Source organism: Papaver somniferum, chromosome 3, assembly GCF_003573695.1.
Source record: "Papaver somniferum cultivar HN1 chromosome 3, ASM357369v1, whole genome shotgun sequence".
Classification (NCBI taxonomy): Eukaryota; Viridiplantae; Streptophyta; class Magnoliopsida; order Ranunculales; family Papaveraceae; genus Papaver; species Papaver somniferum.
In genome coordinates this window covers 174,471,520-174,490,844 of record NC_039360.1, presented here as the reverse complement: position 1 = coordinate 174,490,844, position 19,325 = coordinate 174,471,520, and the positions used below count along the sequence as shown (strand labels likewise).

The 19,325-nt window shown below is 35.0% G+C and overlaps 1 protein-coding gene across 1 annotated transcript; it reads left to right on the top strand.

Annotated features, from left to right (window-relative positions):
• Positions 1 to 16,704: 16,704 nt before the first annotated feature.
• On the top strand, positions 16,705 to 18,946 carry LOC113358071 (NADH dehydrogenase [ubiquinone] 1 beta subcomplex subunit 2-like). Its single transcript, XM_026601580.1, has 4 exons — positions 16,705 to 16,914; positions 17,966 to 18,011; positions 18,103 to 18,177; positions 18,593 to 18,946. The coding sequence occupies exons 1-4, from the start codon at positions 16,808 to 16,810 to the stop codon at positions 18,602 to 18,604; spliced, it is 240 nt and encodes a 79-aa protein (XP_026457365.1). The 5' UTR covers positions 16,705 to 16,807; the 3' UTR covers positions 18,605 to 18,946.
• Positions 18,947 to 19,325: the final 379 nt, after the last annotated feature.

The window sequence follows — 19,325 nt, the reverse complement described above, 5'->3', positions numbered from 1 at the left end:
GAACCTTGGACCTTTAAAGGATACATGGATTATCATTCAATTAGCTAATATGTCTAACATATATCTTAAGGGACTCGTGGAAGACGTGTTGGTGCAAGTGAATGAGCCGATCTTTCCGGTTGATTTCTTTGTTGTGAATATGCATAATGGAGACAATTGTTCATCTACTTCATTACTTCTTGGGAGACCATTTATGAAGACTGCAAAGACGAAGATTGATGTTGATAGTGTGACACTTACTAAGGATTTTGATAAAGAAATTATACGCTTTAATATTTTTGAAGCAATGATGTATACGAGTGATGTCCACTCTGTTTTCTCTATTGACGTTGTTGATTCGTCAATTCATAAGGTGTTTGATGACCGTGGGAGTAAGTTAGGCGCCCATGGTTTACCACTTTTGGACGTGGACTTTGGTGCTAAATTCGTGGAAAATTGTGGTATTTTTGCGCCAGAACATAAATTCCAATTTGATACTTCTACTTGTATGCCTTTTCCCATTACTAATGAAATTTCTTTATATTTTGTTGTGCAAGCACTAAAATTAGCCACTAAGCCTCCTTACCACTCAAAGTATCCCTACTTGGGTGATGGGGAAAAAGCACAAGTGATTATGGGAGGTTCAACGCGACAAGGTGGATGTAGACTCCCTTTGAGTTTTAAGATGTACTCCCTCTGGAGGAGTAGTAAGGAGAATGCCAAGTCGGGATGACGACTTTAAACCAAGCGCTAAATGGGAGGCAACTCATAGGTTTTGTATATCAAACCTTTTTATTTTTATTGTTTTCATATCATATTTTCATCCCCATGTTTAATTTCATTGAGTTCAGAATCTATTTTAGAAGATGAATACCTTTTTGTCAGAAACATTCAGACTGCGCGTAGTTCAGTCCAGAGACCATAACTGTCAGACCGTTTATCGAAACATTGTTCCCTTCTGAAAATTTGTATAAAAAACGTATATGAACAACTTTTGTGAAATGGAGTTTTCCCAATTCCTTACCAATTCGTATAGTTTTTGCGTTTTATCTGCTGTTACGTCAGAACTCAGAACTTTCGGTTTTACACATTTAGGACAATGTGAAGTTTAAGTGTGGGGGAGTATTTTGCATATAGTTTTTTTTTACTTTTTTGTACATATTTGCATGAAAAATTCCAACTTGTAGTTAGTTTAGAGTCACATAGTATACATGTCGCTAAGGTTACATCGAGATTCTCATAAGAGTGAGTGAACTTAGAGATGCCAGAGAACGTGATCGGGTTTCTTGCTTATATGAGTTAAAGTTGGATTTAACCATGTCAGTGGAAAATGAGGTGCAGACTGAATTCGGTATTAGAGTTGTGATCCTCTATATTGGAGATTACCCATGTTACATCATGAGAGGAACCGACCTTCACTTTTTTGTACCTGTCTAAATATGTGCTTTTAGAGTGTGTGTCACCGTACGTAAAATCCGGGTAGAATGGTGAGCTACCAACCTCCCACCAATAGAAGTACTACTTTGATCTCTTGAGTTCTATTTTATCAATTATGATGGTGACATCGAATTGCTAATTTACATACAACTTGTAATCTTGTTCGCAGTTAGCACCATCCACTTTATCTCTCTCTACACCAACAGGTCCATAGAAACACCATCATCATCAACAAGCGGAGCATCACAAATTCAAAGGAAAGTTGAAGACGTTCAAGGTTTACAAGCAACGGTACAGAAATGAGCAGATTTCAGATTCAAGTAAAGCAGCAAGACAAGGAGCAAAATTTCTTACAAGTTGAAGACTTATGTACAAGAGCGAATATTATCAAGATGAGATTTCAAGAAGTTTATGATATCGAGACATACAAGTTAATGAAGAATCAAGCGGTAAAGTACTTACACCATGGGTTTTGTACTTATTTTTATTTTATCTTTATTTTTATTTGTATTTCATTTTTTCTTGTCTTTTTTTAAAAAAAAAGAACTTGGGACATAATTATTATCATTATGCTAGCTCCCTTATCAAAAAAAAAGATAAGAGAATTCATTAGGTTCATCATTAGTTTTAATATTTATTTTGTTAATTTATTATTCGCGCCTCATGCAAGAAAAAAAAATCATTGCATCATATTTTGGTTTGTTTGGTTCATTTTTATTTTTGTATTCTTTCAATAAAGCAAATGGAAGAAGAAATATTCATAATGAAGTTTCAAGCAACAAATAATTAGAGGAAAGAATCACATTGTCAAGATTCTACGAAGTTCAAGATTTCATCATCAAGAGTTGAAGACCGAAGACGAAGATGAAGACAAGTCTAATCTTGAGGATTGTTTATATTAGTTTCTTCACTACTGCATATTGTCTTCAAGTTCTTCCAACATTCGGGATCAGAAAAAGTTTCTAGAAAAGCTCTCCAAAATCGCTTAAATAAAGATCATAAGCCAACTACACCAGAAGGAAACTGATAACAAACCAAACAATCAGCAACAACAATAACAAGAACTATTGGATCTGAGCAACATACGTCAGCAGACACGTGATAGGATATCAAGGTACAAGCAGAGGTTTTGGTGCTTGAGATGTTGTAAGGATTTGAATGATGAAGATATGGATATGATCAGTGAGTTGAGTCGTTATTTTTTATCTGGTTTTGGGCATACTTAGGTTATAGACCGCCACAGGTTACTAGAGATTCGAGATATAATTTGTGGTATTGCTGCGTTTTGGAATGTTGATCTGGTCCAAGACGATAGAATGTTTGCACCATCTTGGCTACCAGAAGATTATAAAAGTGAATGTGGATTTTATTTTGGGGACTCGTTTGTAGGCTCCAGAGGAAAATTGATTAAAAGATCGATTCCATTGATATGGAAACCCCCAGAAAGAGGTTACTTGGGTAATGCAGATGGCTCCCTCTCGTTACCGAAGGAGGATGGTGAAATCTTCCTAGGTCTAGGTATGTCACTCAGGAAGGAAATTGGTAAAAGAATCAATTGTGGTACAGTAAAACTTCTACCAAATAATAGGCTTGGGACCACCCTAATCATATTATTTTAAAGAGATATTACTTAATCGATAATCTAATAATTTATTATTTTATAAATATGTTAAAAATATATTAACCTAAAAGATAATTCTTAATTATTTAAATTTTAACCACTATGGTTTGACACAAAGTACCTAGGATGTGTAACCATTGACTAATTTGATAAAAATTTCTAGATAATGAAACATTGGAAATTATATAAACATTAATATTATATTACATCCAATGTATTCACAAATCCTAACTTAATATAAATAGTATTTAACATATAATTTACATATAAATTTGATATGGATGAAAATTATTTTTTATTTTCTAATAGAATTATTATTTTATATAACATTTGGGACATAATAATCCTTAAGGGAATGTTTTGGAATGTATTATATTATAATATTATCCAATTTATTATTTTAGCACTAGGGGCCCAGAACCATAAAATTCTATTATTTTAGCGAGAATATTATATTATGAAGTATTATATTAAAAAGTTTTACTGTATTGCAAAATTATTGTTTAAGGAGGATATTCACGATCCAAGTTCATAGTTCTTAGAGTTGTTAGGAATCGGTTATAAACTAAAACGTGTCGATCCAAGATTCATGTGTGAACTGACTATCAGTGTGGACAACCAAGGCATTATAGAATTGCTAAATGGAGTGAGCTGGATCGATAAAAAAAACACTATAAATTTGGAAATGGAAATAATGGAAATGGAATTTTTCAGGTACCGTGGTAGTGTTCTTAGATTTGAGCACTGTATCGTGAGTTAAATATGGGTGTAGATCACCTATCGCGATTAGGGTTTAAAAAAGAAAAATATGGAGTCAAATGGGATGTCAAATATTTTATAGTTGTTTGATTTGGGATCATCTTTTCCTAGGGATAATGACAAGCTTAAATCTAAAAGGAATCGCAACAAGAAGGGAAAGGGAAAGCTGGAGTGCAAAAGATGCGGATCCAGGGAGCACCAAGATGTTAATTGTCGTGTTTCTTGCTTGTTTGAGATTTAAATTTGGATTTAACCATGCCAATGAAAAATGAGGTGTAGACTGAATTCGGCATTAGAGTTGTGATCCCTTATAGTGGAGACTACCTATTGTTACATCATGTGAGGCACCGACCTTCAATTCTTTGTTTGTGTCTATATGTGCTTTTAAAGTGTGTCTCACCGTACGTTAATTCCTGGTAGAATGGTGAGCTACCCAACCTCCCATCAATAGAAGCACTGCTTTGATCTCTTGAGTGCTATTTTATCAATCATGATGGTGACATCGAATTGCTAACTTACATACCACTTGTAATCTTGTTCGCAGTTAGCACCGTCCATTTTATATCTCTCTACACCAACAGGTCCATAGAAACACCATCAACAAGAGGAGCATCACAAATTCGAAGGAAAGTTGAAGACGTTCAAGGTTTACAGGCAACGGTACAGAAATGAGCAGATTTCAGATTCAAGTATAGCAACAAGAAAAGGAGCATAATTTCTACATGTTGAAGACTTATGTACGAGAGCGAAGATTATCAGGATGAGAGTTCAAGAAGTTTATGATATCAAGACATACAAGTTGTGAAGAATCAAGCGGTAAAGTACTTACAACATGACCTTTGTACTTGCATTTTCATTTTATCTTTATTTGTATTTGTATTATTTTCTCTTGTCTAAAAAAAGAAAAGAGAAAAAAAAAACTTGGGACATGGTCATGGTCATCATTATGCTAGGTCCCTTGTCAAAAAATGAAAAAAAAAAAAAGACAAGAGAAAATTTTGTTAGGTTATTATTTTGTTTTGTTTTCATTTTGTATTTGTTTTATCTTTCTTGTCTCAATAATAAATAAATAAATAAAAGAACAAAAAAAAGAGACAAGAAAAATTTGTTGTATCATATTTTGGTTTGTTTTTAGTTTTGTTGAAGACCGGAGACGAAGATGAAGACAAGGATTGAAAACCGAAGACGTTTCTATGGATGTTGTGAGAGTGGTGCCAACTGCAAGTCGAACGGATAACGAGGTAAGTAAGCATATTCCCACCTTTGTTAAGTGGTTGATTTCATTTCTTAGAGATCGTCATAAAAAGGAAAAAAAGGTTTTCAAAATGATAAAAGATGTGGGTTTTCAAAACAATTCGGAGGGTTTTTCCTTCCTACTATTCAATGTGTCACATGACCCTCTCTTCATTCCTACCTGACACATGTGTGACCTATAAAAAAGTTGTTTATTATTGAGAGAAACTTCATAAAACCCTTTCTGGTGGGGCAGAGTCGAGACTTTCAATCACTCTCGAACCTGAATTCTTTCGATAAAGGATGGTTATTTCTCTCTCAACTTTGAAGGATGGGATTACTTTCATATATATGTCTAACTTCTTATGACCAGTGTGCATAATCTCTATGTCTTCTTAGCGAGTTAGATGCTATCATTTGGGAGAAGTAGTAAGTTTGAAAAGTAGGTTTTGTGGGTATATCTCTAGTAAACCCTCACAAGACTATAACTCGTCCACTAGGGACACCGAGGGGTTTAAAGTCCTGTTGCACATGCTAAGTGCAACCATGACTTCGACGACAATGAGTTATTGTATTTTAGATAGTTTGCTCGAGGACTAGCAAAAGTCAAGTGTGGGGGAATTTGTTAAGTGCATATTTTGCATATATTTAGTGTCGAATTCATGCTAGTAATTGCTATATATTCTTGCGAATTATTGTGTATTACGTTATTTTTTATCTATTTTTGTTTTATTAGGTGAATCATCCAAAAGAAGCGAATTGGCACTTAATTGTGCAATAAAAGAAGTTAGCCGCAAGCGGAGAAGGGACAAAGACAAAGTGGAACTCTTTCAAATCTTAGAGTTCTCACTATCATCTTGAAGAAGACGAAAAGACGAAGCCAACGGCGAAAGAATGGAATCAATCCGACGTCGTACGAAGAATCTATAAGCATTTGAAGCAAGCCCGAGTTGTTGAAAAGTTTTGAAGCACGGGATTTATAAAGACACCCACCAGAGTTACTCAAGGCAGCCACCTGTTAGAAACTATTTAGGGGCAGACTTTCACAAAGCCCCTATCTTAATGTCGGGTACCTTAATATACCTTCATCTGCAACAACATGCATACGATGTTTGAGGGTGATGGAAGAGATGGAGTACGCTGCTGCCATTGGAAGTTGACGGAGGTAATGGAGCTCGACAACCTGTGGTGGTATGTGATGGCAGAACTGATTATCACAAGAAGAACATGAGCTGCCAATGTCGAGAGATGAAAATGGAGTTGAAAAGGGGTGTTGGCAGTGTTGATGACAGTGAATGGAGGTTGAGTTGGGTATTGCCATTAGTTGCAGTGATCATGACCGGTGATGGGTTTAACAGTCAGTTGTTGATGCTATCAGTGATGGGAGTGTTGGCAGAGATGATTATCATCGTTGGTATAATGGATGGTGAAGATGGAGCTGAGCTGATGTTGTTGACTGGTAATGGGTGCAGTTGTGATAGGAATGTGTTGCTGTGATAGTTCGAAACGGTGAAAGTTCGAGAAAAGCGAAACATGAAAAGGTACAGTTCGAGTTGGGAGTGAGGATTATCGATGGCTGAGATAATGAGGAGTTGCAGCTGGTAGGAACGGAGATGGAGTTGGCTTGAGATGTCTTCTGTTGTCATTGTTGGAGCTCGGGTTTGAGTAGAGGCAGTGGTGACCGTAAACGATGAATATGCGAATGGTGATGCTTGTCTGCAGTCGAGAGGAAACAGAGATGAGGAAGCCGAAAGAGTTAGATCTCGAATGACAGTGATGGAAAGCTCGAGTTTTGGCAGGAGCATGAAGCTGGTGATGCTCGTGATCAATGTTAAGGTTGCTGTAAATGGAGCTGGTTGAGTTGCGATAGTTGGGAGACTTTCAGCTGAGGAATAGAGAAGGACTCGAGTATGGCAGTTGATATCAGCGACGAAGATGGAGTTTATGAATAATGTTGATGTTATGATGATCACCGAAGGAAGGTGGAGCTGCTGTAAATGACGGTCAGGGAAGATAGATGAGGTGAACTCGAGTAACACGACAGAAGGGTGATTTATGATCAGATGCAAGGGAATGAAGAACATTCTCGAGTCTGCAGTTCACAGAACAGGTAACAAATAAGAGTTTGAATGAAGTGGGAGTATAACCGAGTTTTGGAATCTAAAAGGAAATATTTTTCTCGGAGGGCTGGTATACGCGAGAATTAGCTGTCAGGGGATAAGAATGTAGAAGAGTTTATAGTTCACTGAGGGGGAAGTGTCCGCGGAATGTTTTGATTGAAAATTGAAATTCCGTAACTTTATCTTTTCACGGAGATGTGACTGTCCGTGATTTTGATCGGAGAAAAATAGAACTCAGGGAAATTTATTTCTCACGGTGGAGTGTCTGTCCGCAGGAAGAAAAGAAGAATGTGTTGTCAGTTCTGAGGAACTGGCAATTGAATGAGTTTACTAGAGCTTTTGCTTCTCAGTTCTCCATAACTGACAGGCTTGGTATTTAAATGGGCTGGACTTGTTCAGCATTTGATGAGAGCCCATATGATGTGCTGCAATATGTTCTCATGGCCGCCCAAAAAAAATAATATTCTCATTGTCAAGCCCACATTTAATTTTAAGTACCGTGACACCCATAATTATTTCCATGACACCCATAATTATATGAAATTATTAAAAATGTCTGCATGATGGGTTATGCATCCGCATAACGGGTTATGCATCAGGGGTATAATTCGCAACGCAACTTAAATATAACACATCTAAAAACACGTGCCTTAGTATTTTACAAATTTTTTATCGTTGGAAATCTTTCTAAGAGAGCTACGCAACGAGTACAAACAACAATATCAAAAAAAAAATTCACGAAAAAATCGGAAGTGATCATCATTTTAGGCAAAATTTTCGAAAACTTGATACATAACCATTATACAGCCACCAAAAAAGATGCATAACACATTCTGTAGACACATAACGAATTATGCAACCATTTTCTCGACTGCATAACAAATTATGCATCTGCATAACAAAGTTATGCATCTATAACAAGTTATGTAGCCATTGTTTTGGTTGATTTTAGTGCGTACATAAAAAATTGATGCATAATGCATTATGCAGCCATATTTTCGAATGCATAACAGGTTATGCATCAATTTTCTCGATGCATAAAAGATTATGCAATAATTTTCTCGTTGCATAATGCATTATGCACCATATTTTCGAATGCATAATAGGTTATGCATCAATTTTCACGACTGCATAACATGTTATGCAGATATTATTATTGGTGCATGACAAGTTATGCAGTCTTTGTTTTTGTTGGTTTCGGTAGTGACAAAAAACCACGTATTGAAAAGAAAAACATATATGCCAGCAAGGTGACTAGGATGCGAAGAATGGTCAAAATATTTTGTAGAAGGCACTAGCGCATATCAACAAAAATGACAAAGAAAAATATACATATCGAGAGTTACCTATAAGAATAAATTTTTTTAATGCCAATGCTATGTACCTTATTGCTTTTGCAGTGCCAGATTGATTTCCTATAAAAAAGTAAACAACTTAAATATCACTACCAGGGACCAAGGAGTAGTTTACATCTCTTCTCCATCTTCAGTTACCGATAACCCAACAGCTCAAATGGACGACAGTACACTTCCTCCTTTTCCCTCATCACCGTTCATACTACTGATACGATAACATCAAACACCAATGATAGCACAACATCATTACAATATCGAGTCTCAACTCCATCTTCTTCATCTCGGTCTTCCCCATCACTGATTATCATCATTACTGCCATTAATTACAGTAACTTATTTCTTCTTTCCCTGTTCTTTTCAAACTTGGCCAAGCTCTCTATCTGTCTCTTGAATTTCGCCATCAGTCACCTTAACCAGCAATCCATGATCATCACCACTGTCTCATATTCCTCTCATGTCTTATAACTGAACACCCATCCATGAGTTTCTCTGCTAAGTAACACATCAAATCTCAACCACGGAATCCATTGATTAAACCGGAATCAGATCTATACCTTGTCCATAAACCTTATGAGATACAAAATAAAGAAACCTTAGGGATATGACGAAAAAAACGAAATATAGAATTTTAGAAAATATGGGTTTCGGAGAAATTTTATCCCAAATAATGGGTGCGCGTGAAGATTTCTGTCCGTGGGTTTCACGATGGAGAAAATCTGAAAACTGGGCTTCCCTGTAGTTTTCACGGCCAGATTTTGGACGTGATTATTAGGCGAGATTTCGGCAAGTTTGGCGACTACTTTGACCGGGATTTGGCGCACGGGCGCATCTACTACTTGTCACTTATAAAAAAAAGCATTTCTATCTTTTAATTTTGAATCAATTTTTTGGAGAGAAGAACACAAGGAAGAAGAGATAGGGTTTGGAGATATTTCCATCACCGTAACAATTTCTTTACTATTTTATCATATGAAACTCATGGGTTTTGTTAGTACCATGAGTAGCTAAACTTCTTAGTGATTGAGGATGAATTCTAGTTCTAATATATGATTTGATTCAGCATACTATTTTTATTCTTCACATGATTATTGATTGTTTTTACTACAATAACATTATGATTGATTGATAAATTGTTTGGGCGGCCAACTAAGTTAATTTGTTAGTAAATCTAATGCTAGTAATGAGTTAGGATATCCGTAATTATCAAATAACTTTTACACAAGTAGAAATTGTGAAACCTTGCAGAGGGATTCTGTGGAGCAATCACAAGTAAAAACAACCCTATTAAGTGGACTGAGCGTACTGAGTTTAACTGCTAGGATCAAACCTGAGTTCACAAACCTTAAGGAATTCGACTGAATTACATCTTGTAAGCGTACCTCAAGGTGGTTCAAACAGGTAGAATTTGGAGAATAAGCGTACCTGTTTTCCATTGATATAAGGAATTTTGGGAATAGTTAAGCGTACGTGCTTTCCTACGGTTGGTAATAATCTGTGATTTACAAAGAATAAATGAATATGCTACTATGATGAATGTTTAGTAACGAAGAAGGATTCCCTGATCATATTTCTCTCCACTGCTTGCAACTTAATTATTTTTAATTGCTTTGATTTTACTTTGAATCTAAAACAAAATCCCCCATTGTGACAATTTTGACAACTAAAACTCCCTGCTGTTCGTGGGTACGAATCTTATTTGCTACTATATTATTCATCAGTAAAGTAGAATATAAGTGAATTAATTTGTGCACCTATGACACGCAACAGTATTGAGATTTTGTGCTTCTTAATGAGTCCCGAAGTTTAAATTGTGTCACCTGATATATTCCCTACGAGAGTCTGAAAAGATATCTTCATATCATATTCGATAGGTGATTCTACAACTTCTCAAAGAGCTCATCCTCTTCCATGTGTTGGACTTCCCGACCTTCCACTTGCAGCATATAATATGTTATTTTTCCTTGCAAAATGACCAGGTTTGTAAACCAGTTGCAGTTATAACATAGGCCATTCTCACGACATATTCTCATACGTTCCTAAGTGATTCTTTTGATGGGTGGTCCTGAAGTTAGAGTCGTTGGTTGAGTATTGAAATAAGTTTTGGGTCTAACAACGGTGGACTTAGGTTCGGTGGGAGTCGTGAGTATGAGTTTGGGTGGAAAGTTTGGGTTGGAAAATGACCTGTAAGTTTGGAAGGAGCTTGTGAAAGATCGGGTGAATGGTTTAGTAGACCGATATTGTAATTCATTATTTTATTCTTGCACTCAAGATAAAGATAATGCTTGAAGTAGGGTGGTGGGATAAAACTTAGCTATGACATTACGAATCTCATCTTTTAACCCACTGATAAAACTCATAACAAAATATGTTTCATCCAGAGAATGATTCTTATTTAACATTAGAGTTTTAAGAGCCTCAAACTCTTCGAAATGATCTTTCATAAAATTAATTTTAGCTAATGTATTACATTAGCTAAAAATTAATGATTCTTAGATACTTAATGTATTACATTAGCTAAAATAAGAATCATTATCCAGAGAATGATTCTTATTTTAGATACTCACAAAAATTACATGAATGAGATTTTCAAATTAAGCACAAAGACCCTTAGAAAAATCATGGCAAAAAATCAAATTTCTCCCAATTTTAAAATTGACAAACCATTTGTATGCTTTATTGTCCAAGTAAGTGATGCAACAATTACATGTTATTCATATGGAACATGATGAAGCTGAAAGAATCTATCACACTTCTGGATCCAACCTCGTGGATTATCACCATCAAATCCGGGGAGATTAATATTTGGAAATCGATGTGGATGTTGTTCATCCTATAGTAGAACCACCACCTGAATTGCATATGATATGTCTCTCCAGGATCATATGTATTTTGAATGTCTTGTATTGGACTTGTTGAGTCGAAATACCAGCGTAACCATTTGAGAACGAATTTGATCAATCCTATCATGGTGGATCTTGTGAGATGAATCAATTTGAAGACCCATTTGAACTAATTATTCATCTACATCAAGAAGCTTCTGTGTATGTTGTTTTTGTATATCTGTTAACTCTTTAGTAGTATAATTACCGGAACCTATCATTGAGTTTTTTTTTTTTGGAACAACTCTGATGCCAAATGTACAAGTTGGGGATCAAAGACAAAAATAACTGAGAAAATGGTATAAAAATTTGATTTATGAGGAATACAACCAAGAGTCGCCTCAGCTTTTGAAAAGAAGCATGTCCAAATAAACCTTATTTGCGATCCACCTCTTTTCTAGGGACAAATATCGCAATCTAGAACTACTCCCTAATTGAAACAATATAAATAAGTACTACTTAGTGTGAAATAGAAGAAGACATAAAAATAGAGGGGAAGAAGAGGCGGAATTCCATTCATATGTGTGTAATAAATTAACAGAAGAGCCTCTATTTATAGGGATAGACACAAGAGCATCCCAGTAATAAACGAGATTTTCCCTAGATATTCTTAACATAATTACACGTTTATAACACTCCCCCTGATGACATTGTGTCTAAGCTACTTGCCTCGTTAAAACCTTGTCAGGAAATTCCAAAAGGACAAAACCAGATCGAAGGGAAAAGAGTACAATTGTGAGTAAACTTAGCACAAAAATGGACATGTATATGTTGCCTCATTAAAACCTTGACAAGGAAAACCCAGTGGTAAAAAACTTTATGAAAGAAAAAGAGTACAACGTGATAGTCCAGTAAAATACCTTCTAATTTGATACTCCCCCTGATAAGTACTTTAATTAAATCTTGGCTTGCAAATCTTCGAGTCGAGCCAATTTCGGTTAACGAATTTCTTGAATGCTGGAGATAGCAATGCTTTCGTGAGAAATTTCCAAGTTGATGAAGTCTTCTTTTGTGTTACTATTCTAATGGTAGTGTTCTCGAGTCTTCACGCTTCTTTAAGTATAATGAGGACTTGCTTCTTGGATTCCTAGCTTCTCGGGGATGATTTGCATAAGTAGTTGATGTAGTTTCTTCAACAAAGTGCCAATATGTAGTTGCAGTACCATGGGTGAACAAATTTTTTTATCATGCCTTGTATGGATTAGAATGATATCCAAATTTCATAGGAGATGGTTATGTTGATATGGTCTAATAAAAACGACCTAGTTAATGGTGAGAATCCACCTAATAACCGAAATTTGATATAACTCCCCCTTGGATGACCACCATGTTGAATTAATTTGCCTCACTAAAACCTTGCCAATAAAACCCAATGGGAAAAAATTGGACGAAGGAAAAAGAGTACAATATCAACATTTTTGAGTAAAAATTCATCGTCGTTGAGATATTGCCTCGTTAAAACCTTGTCAGGAAAACCACATGGGACAAAACCTGAAGCGAAGGGAAAAGAGTACAAGTTTTGACGATTTTATGGATGCTAACTCAATTATATGAGTTTTACTAAAGAAAAGCATCAAAATAATAACTCTAGTATATTTCAAAGACGAGTTTAAGCAGCATAATTCTAACTGCAGATTTAAGAAAGAAAAAAAAATAGAATTATGTTGTTAAAGCGTGGATTTTTTTTGTTTTTAAAGACTCCTAGAGAGACCCATAAAGTTGATAGCATCAACTAATTAATCCGGATTCTTGGTTTGTACCAAATTCTAAAAACACATAAAGGAGTATTCAACCTGACATAAACGAGTCAGGTGGCTGCCTAAATATGTTCCCAACCACATTTCTTGTGTAAATATAATGCGAATCCTTCAAGGACTACCACGCTAAAAGCATCAAACATGGAGAACAAATATTTATTGAATGAATCCTTGGGTCCAAGAAAAAATAGAACCCTCAAATCGTTTTACAATGAAAATATTTCTCGTATAATGACGCAATATGACTACACCAACCTGTAATTAATAGGTTGGCATTTTTAAGGTGTTAAGTCATGGATCCAAAATTGCATCAATCGAGAGATTAATCCAAACTAATTTGGAGTGTATGCCAACCAATCACATGTGTCGATATTTCTCTGCAGAGGGGTTCACAACCACCATTTTTATTATTTAAGTAGCTACACTAAATGAATATTCGATAACATATTAAATAACCATGATACCACACAATTCTCAAACAACATTCATTGAATTACTGGTACCAGTGCCCGCATGCATTATAATCTCCTATTATTCAAATGAGGAGATATGAATTTTGGGGACGTGAATCGTATTATGATAGACTCTATTGGAGCACTATCTGTAGCCTGTATAAAAATGCTACATGATTGCTAGATGTGATTGGATTTGCCTTTTCAAACGGCATAATTAAGCTTATGGGAAAGCTAATTGAGATATTTTCACGCCTGTTTAATGGCAGCCATTTTCGACTTGATCATGATGGGAGAGAAATAATATAACCTTTTCAGTTAATTAATGTCAACTTCTAATAACATAGAGTCTTCCCCTGATTCTGGCGGAAATTGTCATCTCATGTACGAAAATAAGTTTCGTAGAATATTATCTGATTAAATAAAGGACATATACTCATAATATAGTCTAGATTTTAAGAATAATACCAGTTGGACTGTAGATAATGACTTCAAAATCCATAAAAATATGTCCTTAAAATTTTTAGTCTACTTGACATACAAATTTAACATCAACTATGGATTTTAATGGTTACAACTAAAAAGCATATAAAATAAGTAACCAAATCTCCAATGACCTATAAGGCCGATGAGATATCCATTCACCTAAGAATGAAATTATGGACACTCTAATTATTTCATCAAAATAAATTAACTTTGAGATCAATATAGTCATTACAAAGACTAATGAGATAGGCTAACAAGCCGGGTGCGCACCCTTTGATCTTTAGTGTCCAATTCCAACTACAAGTGGAACAATTTCAAATTTTGGAGAATAATACTGATTAAAATTGCTCGATATCTTTAAAGAATGCAACAAATTCTCGTTCATCGATATTTAACAACTGGCTTATATCATAATAACGATATTTCATCATTTAGGGATCGATATAGATGAAAGAAATTCTGACTAAATTATATGTTTCTTTTTAAGAATATAAAGAAATCATTATCGTTATTTTTCCTTGAAGAGATAAAATCCACTCTTTCTAGTTGATGAATGGTTTCATGTAAAGGAAAATAGAAACCAATTGTTTATTATTAGATAAAACCATACATATTTTGATTGTAAAAATTTATTTAAAACGATCAGTCTTCCAAAATATGGGGAAAAGCAAAGCATTATTGGCAAAATTTTAGAAAATATGCCAATCTATTTTCTCTTATCTTATAGAAACCAACGAGAAAATTAACAGAAATTGGTTTTTATGATTTATCAAACTCATATCGACAAAATAAAAATATTGTCGTTATCGCTTGGGAAACCTACTTTGAGGTTGATGGATGGTTTCTTGTATATATAAAAAAAGAAAAAAAAACCATTTTTTGAATCACATGATCCTTGTCTAAAAGACAAAATACCAATTAAATTGGACGTAGGTTTTTCAACCATGCATGTGAATAATTACCATGAAGATAATTATATAACGATAATACCAAATTTTCTGGTGATTAAAGTTTCATTAGAGGAATAGAAACTCTAAACCATCTTTGGGTGGATCTTTTATTTTCTTTACATTCTCTATGAAGAAATAAGAGAAGAAAGAAAACACCTGGTGATTACAGTTTTATTAGAGATATAAATACCGTAAACCATATTTCAATGGTTTTTCTTTTTCTATGAATAGATAAAATGGATTGCAATCACCCGTTATACCATACGTATTTAATGAAATAAAAATCATACGCAAAATATTATACAATATATAACGCTTTAGATAAAAAGGATATTATACAATATATAATGCTTTAAATAAAAAGGATATTAGAGCTTTATTGGATAACAAGGGAAACCACTTAAAGCCTGGGTCCCTGGTATTTTAACTCGTTGCACGCGGGTGCGTCACCAAAATCCAAAATCCCTCAGGGCAAAAAAATCAAAGACCAAATACCAAAAAAAAGATCGAATTTTAGGTTTAGTCCGTGGCAACAAGCAACGGTACCCGACTAAAATTTGGTCGAACGTAACTCAAATATCCGTCCCACATAACTTTCATCAGGCGAACACTATATGTTCGTCCCTCTTTTTTTTATAAAACATTTTTTCATGGGACGAACATTATATGTCCGCCCAATTCTTTTTAAAAAAATTTTGAGAACAACTTTTCAAGGGGCGGGCTCTAGTATATCCGCCCCATTTTCTCTATTTTAAAAAAAAAACAATTTTCAAAGAGCGGACATATAATGTCCGCCTCATTTTTTTTTCTTTTTTTAATTCAAAAACTTTCGTCAGGCGCATTTTATACTTACGCCCCACTCCCGACGAACTTTTAATCTCCGCTCGACCAAATTTGGTTTTGGTCTTGGTCCCAGATCAAATATAGTCTGAAATTTGGGTTTTGGTCCAGATTTTAGTCTTTAGTCCGTACCACTGTGTCTCGTTCCTCGATCAAATAAATGGGTTTGATCGCCCACTGTGGATGCTCTCACGACACCACATTGATAAAACAATCAGTTCTTAGCAATTTATGATGCCTTGGTTGTGATCTAATGGTACATGCAAAAAAAGACAAACAAGTGTTACTGTTGGATTACACTTTATGATTTTATAATAAAACGTAAACCAAAACTAATTCAAATCAATGTTAAAAAGATTAGATGAAAAAAGAATAGAACAGTGTGAACTGTTCCAGAGCGCGATTGTATTATAGCCCAAAAAAACTTGATTAAGGTTATCTTCTGCTAAAACTCAGTGGATATAGAGCTAGGTCGCTGATAACGTAGTGTGAAATAGAAAAAGACAAAAAATAGAGGGGAAGAAGAGACAGAATTCCATTCGTATGTGTAATAAAATAATAAAAGAGTCTCTATTTATAGAGCTAGACACAAGAGCATTCCAATAATAAACGGGTTTTGACCTAAATATTCTTAACATAATTAAACGTTTATAACACTACTCTTTAATTATGCGTATCCAAAATAACTATTGAGGTTTCCAATCTATCCCATATACCATGGTGCTGGATTGGTATAACCGAGTAGCCCCTGGGATTAGATTAGGGTAGTTCCCGTATAAGTGTGTGTTGTGGGTCACCCGATTGACATATTAGGTCGGGTATAAGATTCGTATTAGAATCCAGATTGGACTATCGGAAGCAGTGCAGTAAAGATCTGGAAATCCAGTTCCCTTCTAATTTCGTTGTAGAGCAAACAACAGAGAGAAAAAGAAGAAAGAGATGGGAGGAGGAGGAGATGGACACAGCACGACATACAAAGGGTTGACAATGCATCAACCAAAGCGATGGCATACTGTTACTGGAAAGGGCATGTGTGCTCTCATGTGGTAACCCTCTCTTTCTCTCTGTATTCATTTTTTTCAATGTCAGTAAACCCTAATTACTTCATCTATTTGAATCCCCTAATCTGTATTTTTAGATTATGGTATTTAATTGCTACTGGTGTACTTTATTTTTAAGTTGGGAAATGGATTGAATTGGTTTCATTTCTTAGGGTTTGGAATTGATAGCACTAGAAAGGCTGTTCTTTAATTCATCTACTCTAGATTTAAGTTTTAGGATTTTAGTTCCTAAAATGACTAAGTTTTCTGATTGAGGAAGATATGAGGAGAGTTTGATTATTGATATAATAATTGACACTATTTTTGGAGAATTCCTCCCTTCTCTTTCCGTAACCTCATTGAGGAGCAGTTAATGTGGGAATTGAATTGAATTGAATTGATTTCATTTCTTATGTTAGAGTTTGAAATTGGTAGGATTAGAAAGGCTGTTCAGAGATACAAAGGATGCGTATACTTGATCTGAAGAATTACACTTATAAAGGAAGAGACCAATCAGGTTATAGGGTGGAGAAGATTAGGTTAAAGGGATGGGATGTAATTGTTTCGACCAATTAATCTGTTATACCACTTGTGCCTTTTTCCTATAAATTTTGGAACGTTGTTGAGAAATTGTAGTTGTGGGTCTTCATTTGAACAAGCTCCAAATATTAGCTAGAAGATATGGTGAACATTATGTTTTGTCCTGCACTCATGTGTATAAGGACTGACATGAAAATCAACTATCTTCTTTTTCATTTGGACCTTCCTTCACTTGAGGTTTTCTGTCGGTGAATAATGCTGGTATAGAATTTCTTTAATTTGGTTACAGCTAACTACAATGGTGGTGTATTTAAAAACTTTACACAGTTGCTACAGATTAGAAACTTCATTTGTTGCTTATAGGTTGTTGTACCGGGGTAAAAGCTTGCTAATTTAGTAGGTCTTACAGTGAGATCTGTGAGAGAGTTGTCAATTATCTTTTCTGTACATGTTTTATTTCATTTGTCTCATCAGAAACTGTAATCATTTACTGAATGACATGCTTATGTCTTCGTAGGTTTTGGATAATGTATAGGGCAAAGAAGGATGGCCCAGTAGTTTTGGTAAGCATCTAAGCATTTCACACTTTTTCTACCTTCTGGTCCTTTCAGTCTTCACCCGTAGACTAACCTTCAACATTTTCTTGTTCTGCAGGGTTGGAGACATCCTTGGGAGGGTCATGAAGATCACTCTCACGGGCATGGCCATGGAAATGGACAGGGGCATGAGGTACTATTTCTAGTTAAATTCTAATTTGTGCTTCGGCTCACAGTCATGTTACTCTGGCCAGTTGACGTTCTTACAACTCTATGAAGTTGAACAAAAGATTGAAATCAGTAATTTTGGTATTAAATTTGAAGTCTAGTTAAATTCTAAGTCGTGCTTCAGCGCACAGTCATGTTACTCTGGCCAATTGACGTTCTTACAACTCTATGAAGTTGAACAAAAGATTCAAATCAGTAATTTGGGGATTAAATTTGAAGTAAACTGTGTGACTTCGTAATTTAAAAGGTTCTTCTTTATGAATGCACAAGTTGCATGCCAAGATCAATTTTACCGTCAGATAAATTGTTGATAAATCTGGAAATATGTTACATTTAGGCTCTTCTTGCAATTTTTTCTGATGCTTTCTTCATTTTTCCAGGCTTCCCATTGAAAATCTCCCAGAGAACACTGAAGCTGTTGTACCTGTTATACTCCCGAAGCAGCTGGTGATTCTTTACTTTTCCTTGTACAAGTGTGATGAACATGCACATCGTAATGAATAAAGAAAACATCCTATTTCCAGACATTTTAGATGTTTCTGTTCACATTTTGGTTACTTAACAAATTTTTTGGTGTGGGGTCTTATGTATTCTTATATCTATATTCGTAGTTTGATTTGATTACATAAAAATCCAAACTTTTGGTTGTTCAAGTTATCAAGTAGGGTTTTGTGCGTTCGCAGTTGGCGGGTTTAATCGGTTATTGAGTTTAAAATCGTTTATAAAGCATTAAACCAACCTCTTAATTTTATGAATCTCTTGCTCATTCCTATTGTAGAGATTTTTTTTACTACTCAGGTTGAGTGATTCTAATTTTGCACAAATGTTTTTCTCTCTTTAATAATGCTGCTTGTTTAATAATGTTGCCTGTTGGCCTCCCTAACCATGAAAGATGGCATGTGAAGTAAACTGTAAGGAAGACTAAAGACGAGGGTATCATTTTTTTCCTTCTTTTTTGATGCAAACAATGAGTAATTTTATTAAGGTGAAGAAAGACGATTATCCAACAATAAAAGGTTCTCAATTACACTAGGGGGCTGTTTTGCCGGACCTGTGTAACTTTAAACTTCCTGCTGAACATAGCAAGTTCATCTGCAGGTTTATTATTTATTC

Excerpts from the sequence above, each read along its gene's own strand:
- LOC113358071 (XM_026601580.1), top strand. The coding sequence starts at position 16,808 with ATGGGAGGAGGAGGAGATGGACACAGCACGACATACAAAGGGTTGACA. Across the intron at positions 16,915-17,965 it reads GGCATGTGTGCTCTCATGTG|GTTTTGGATAATGTATAGGG; the intron begins GTAACCCTCTCT and ends ATGTCTTCGTAG. Across the intron at positions 18,012-18,102 it reads AGGATGGCCCAGTAGTTTTG|GGTTGGAGACATCCTTGGGA; the intron begins GTAAGCATCTAA and ends CTTGTTCTGCAG.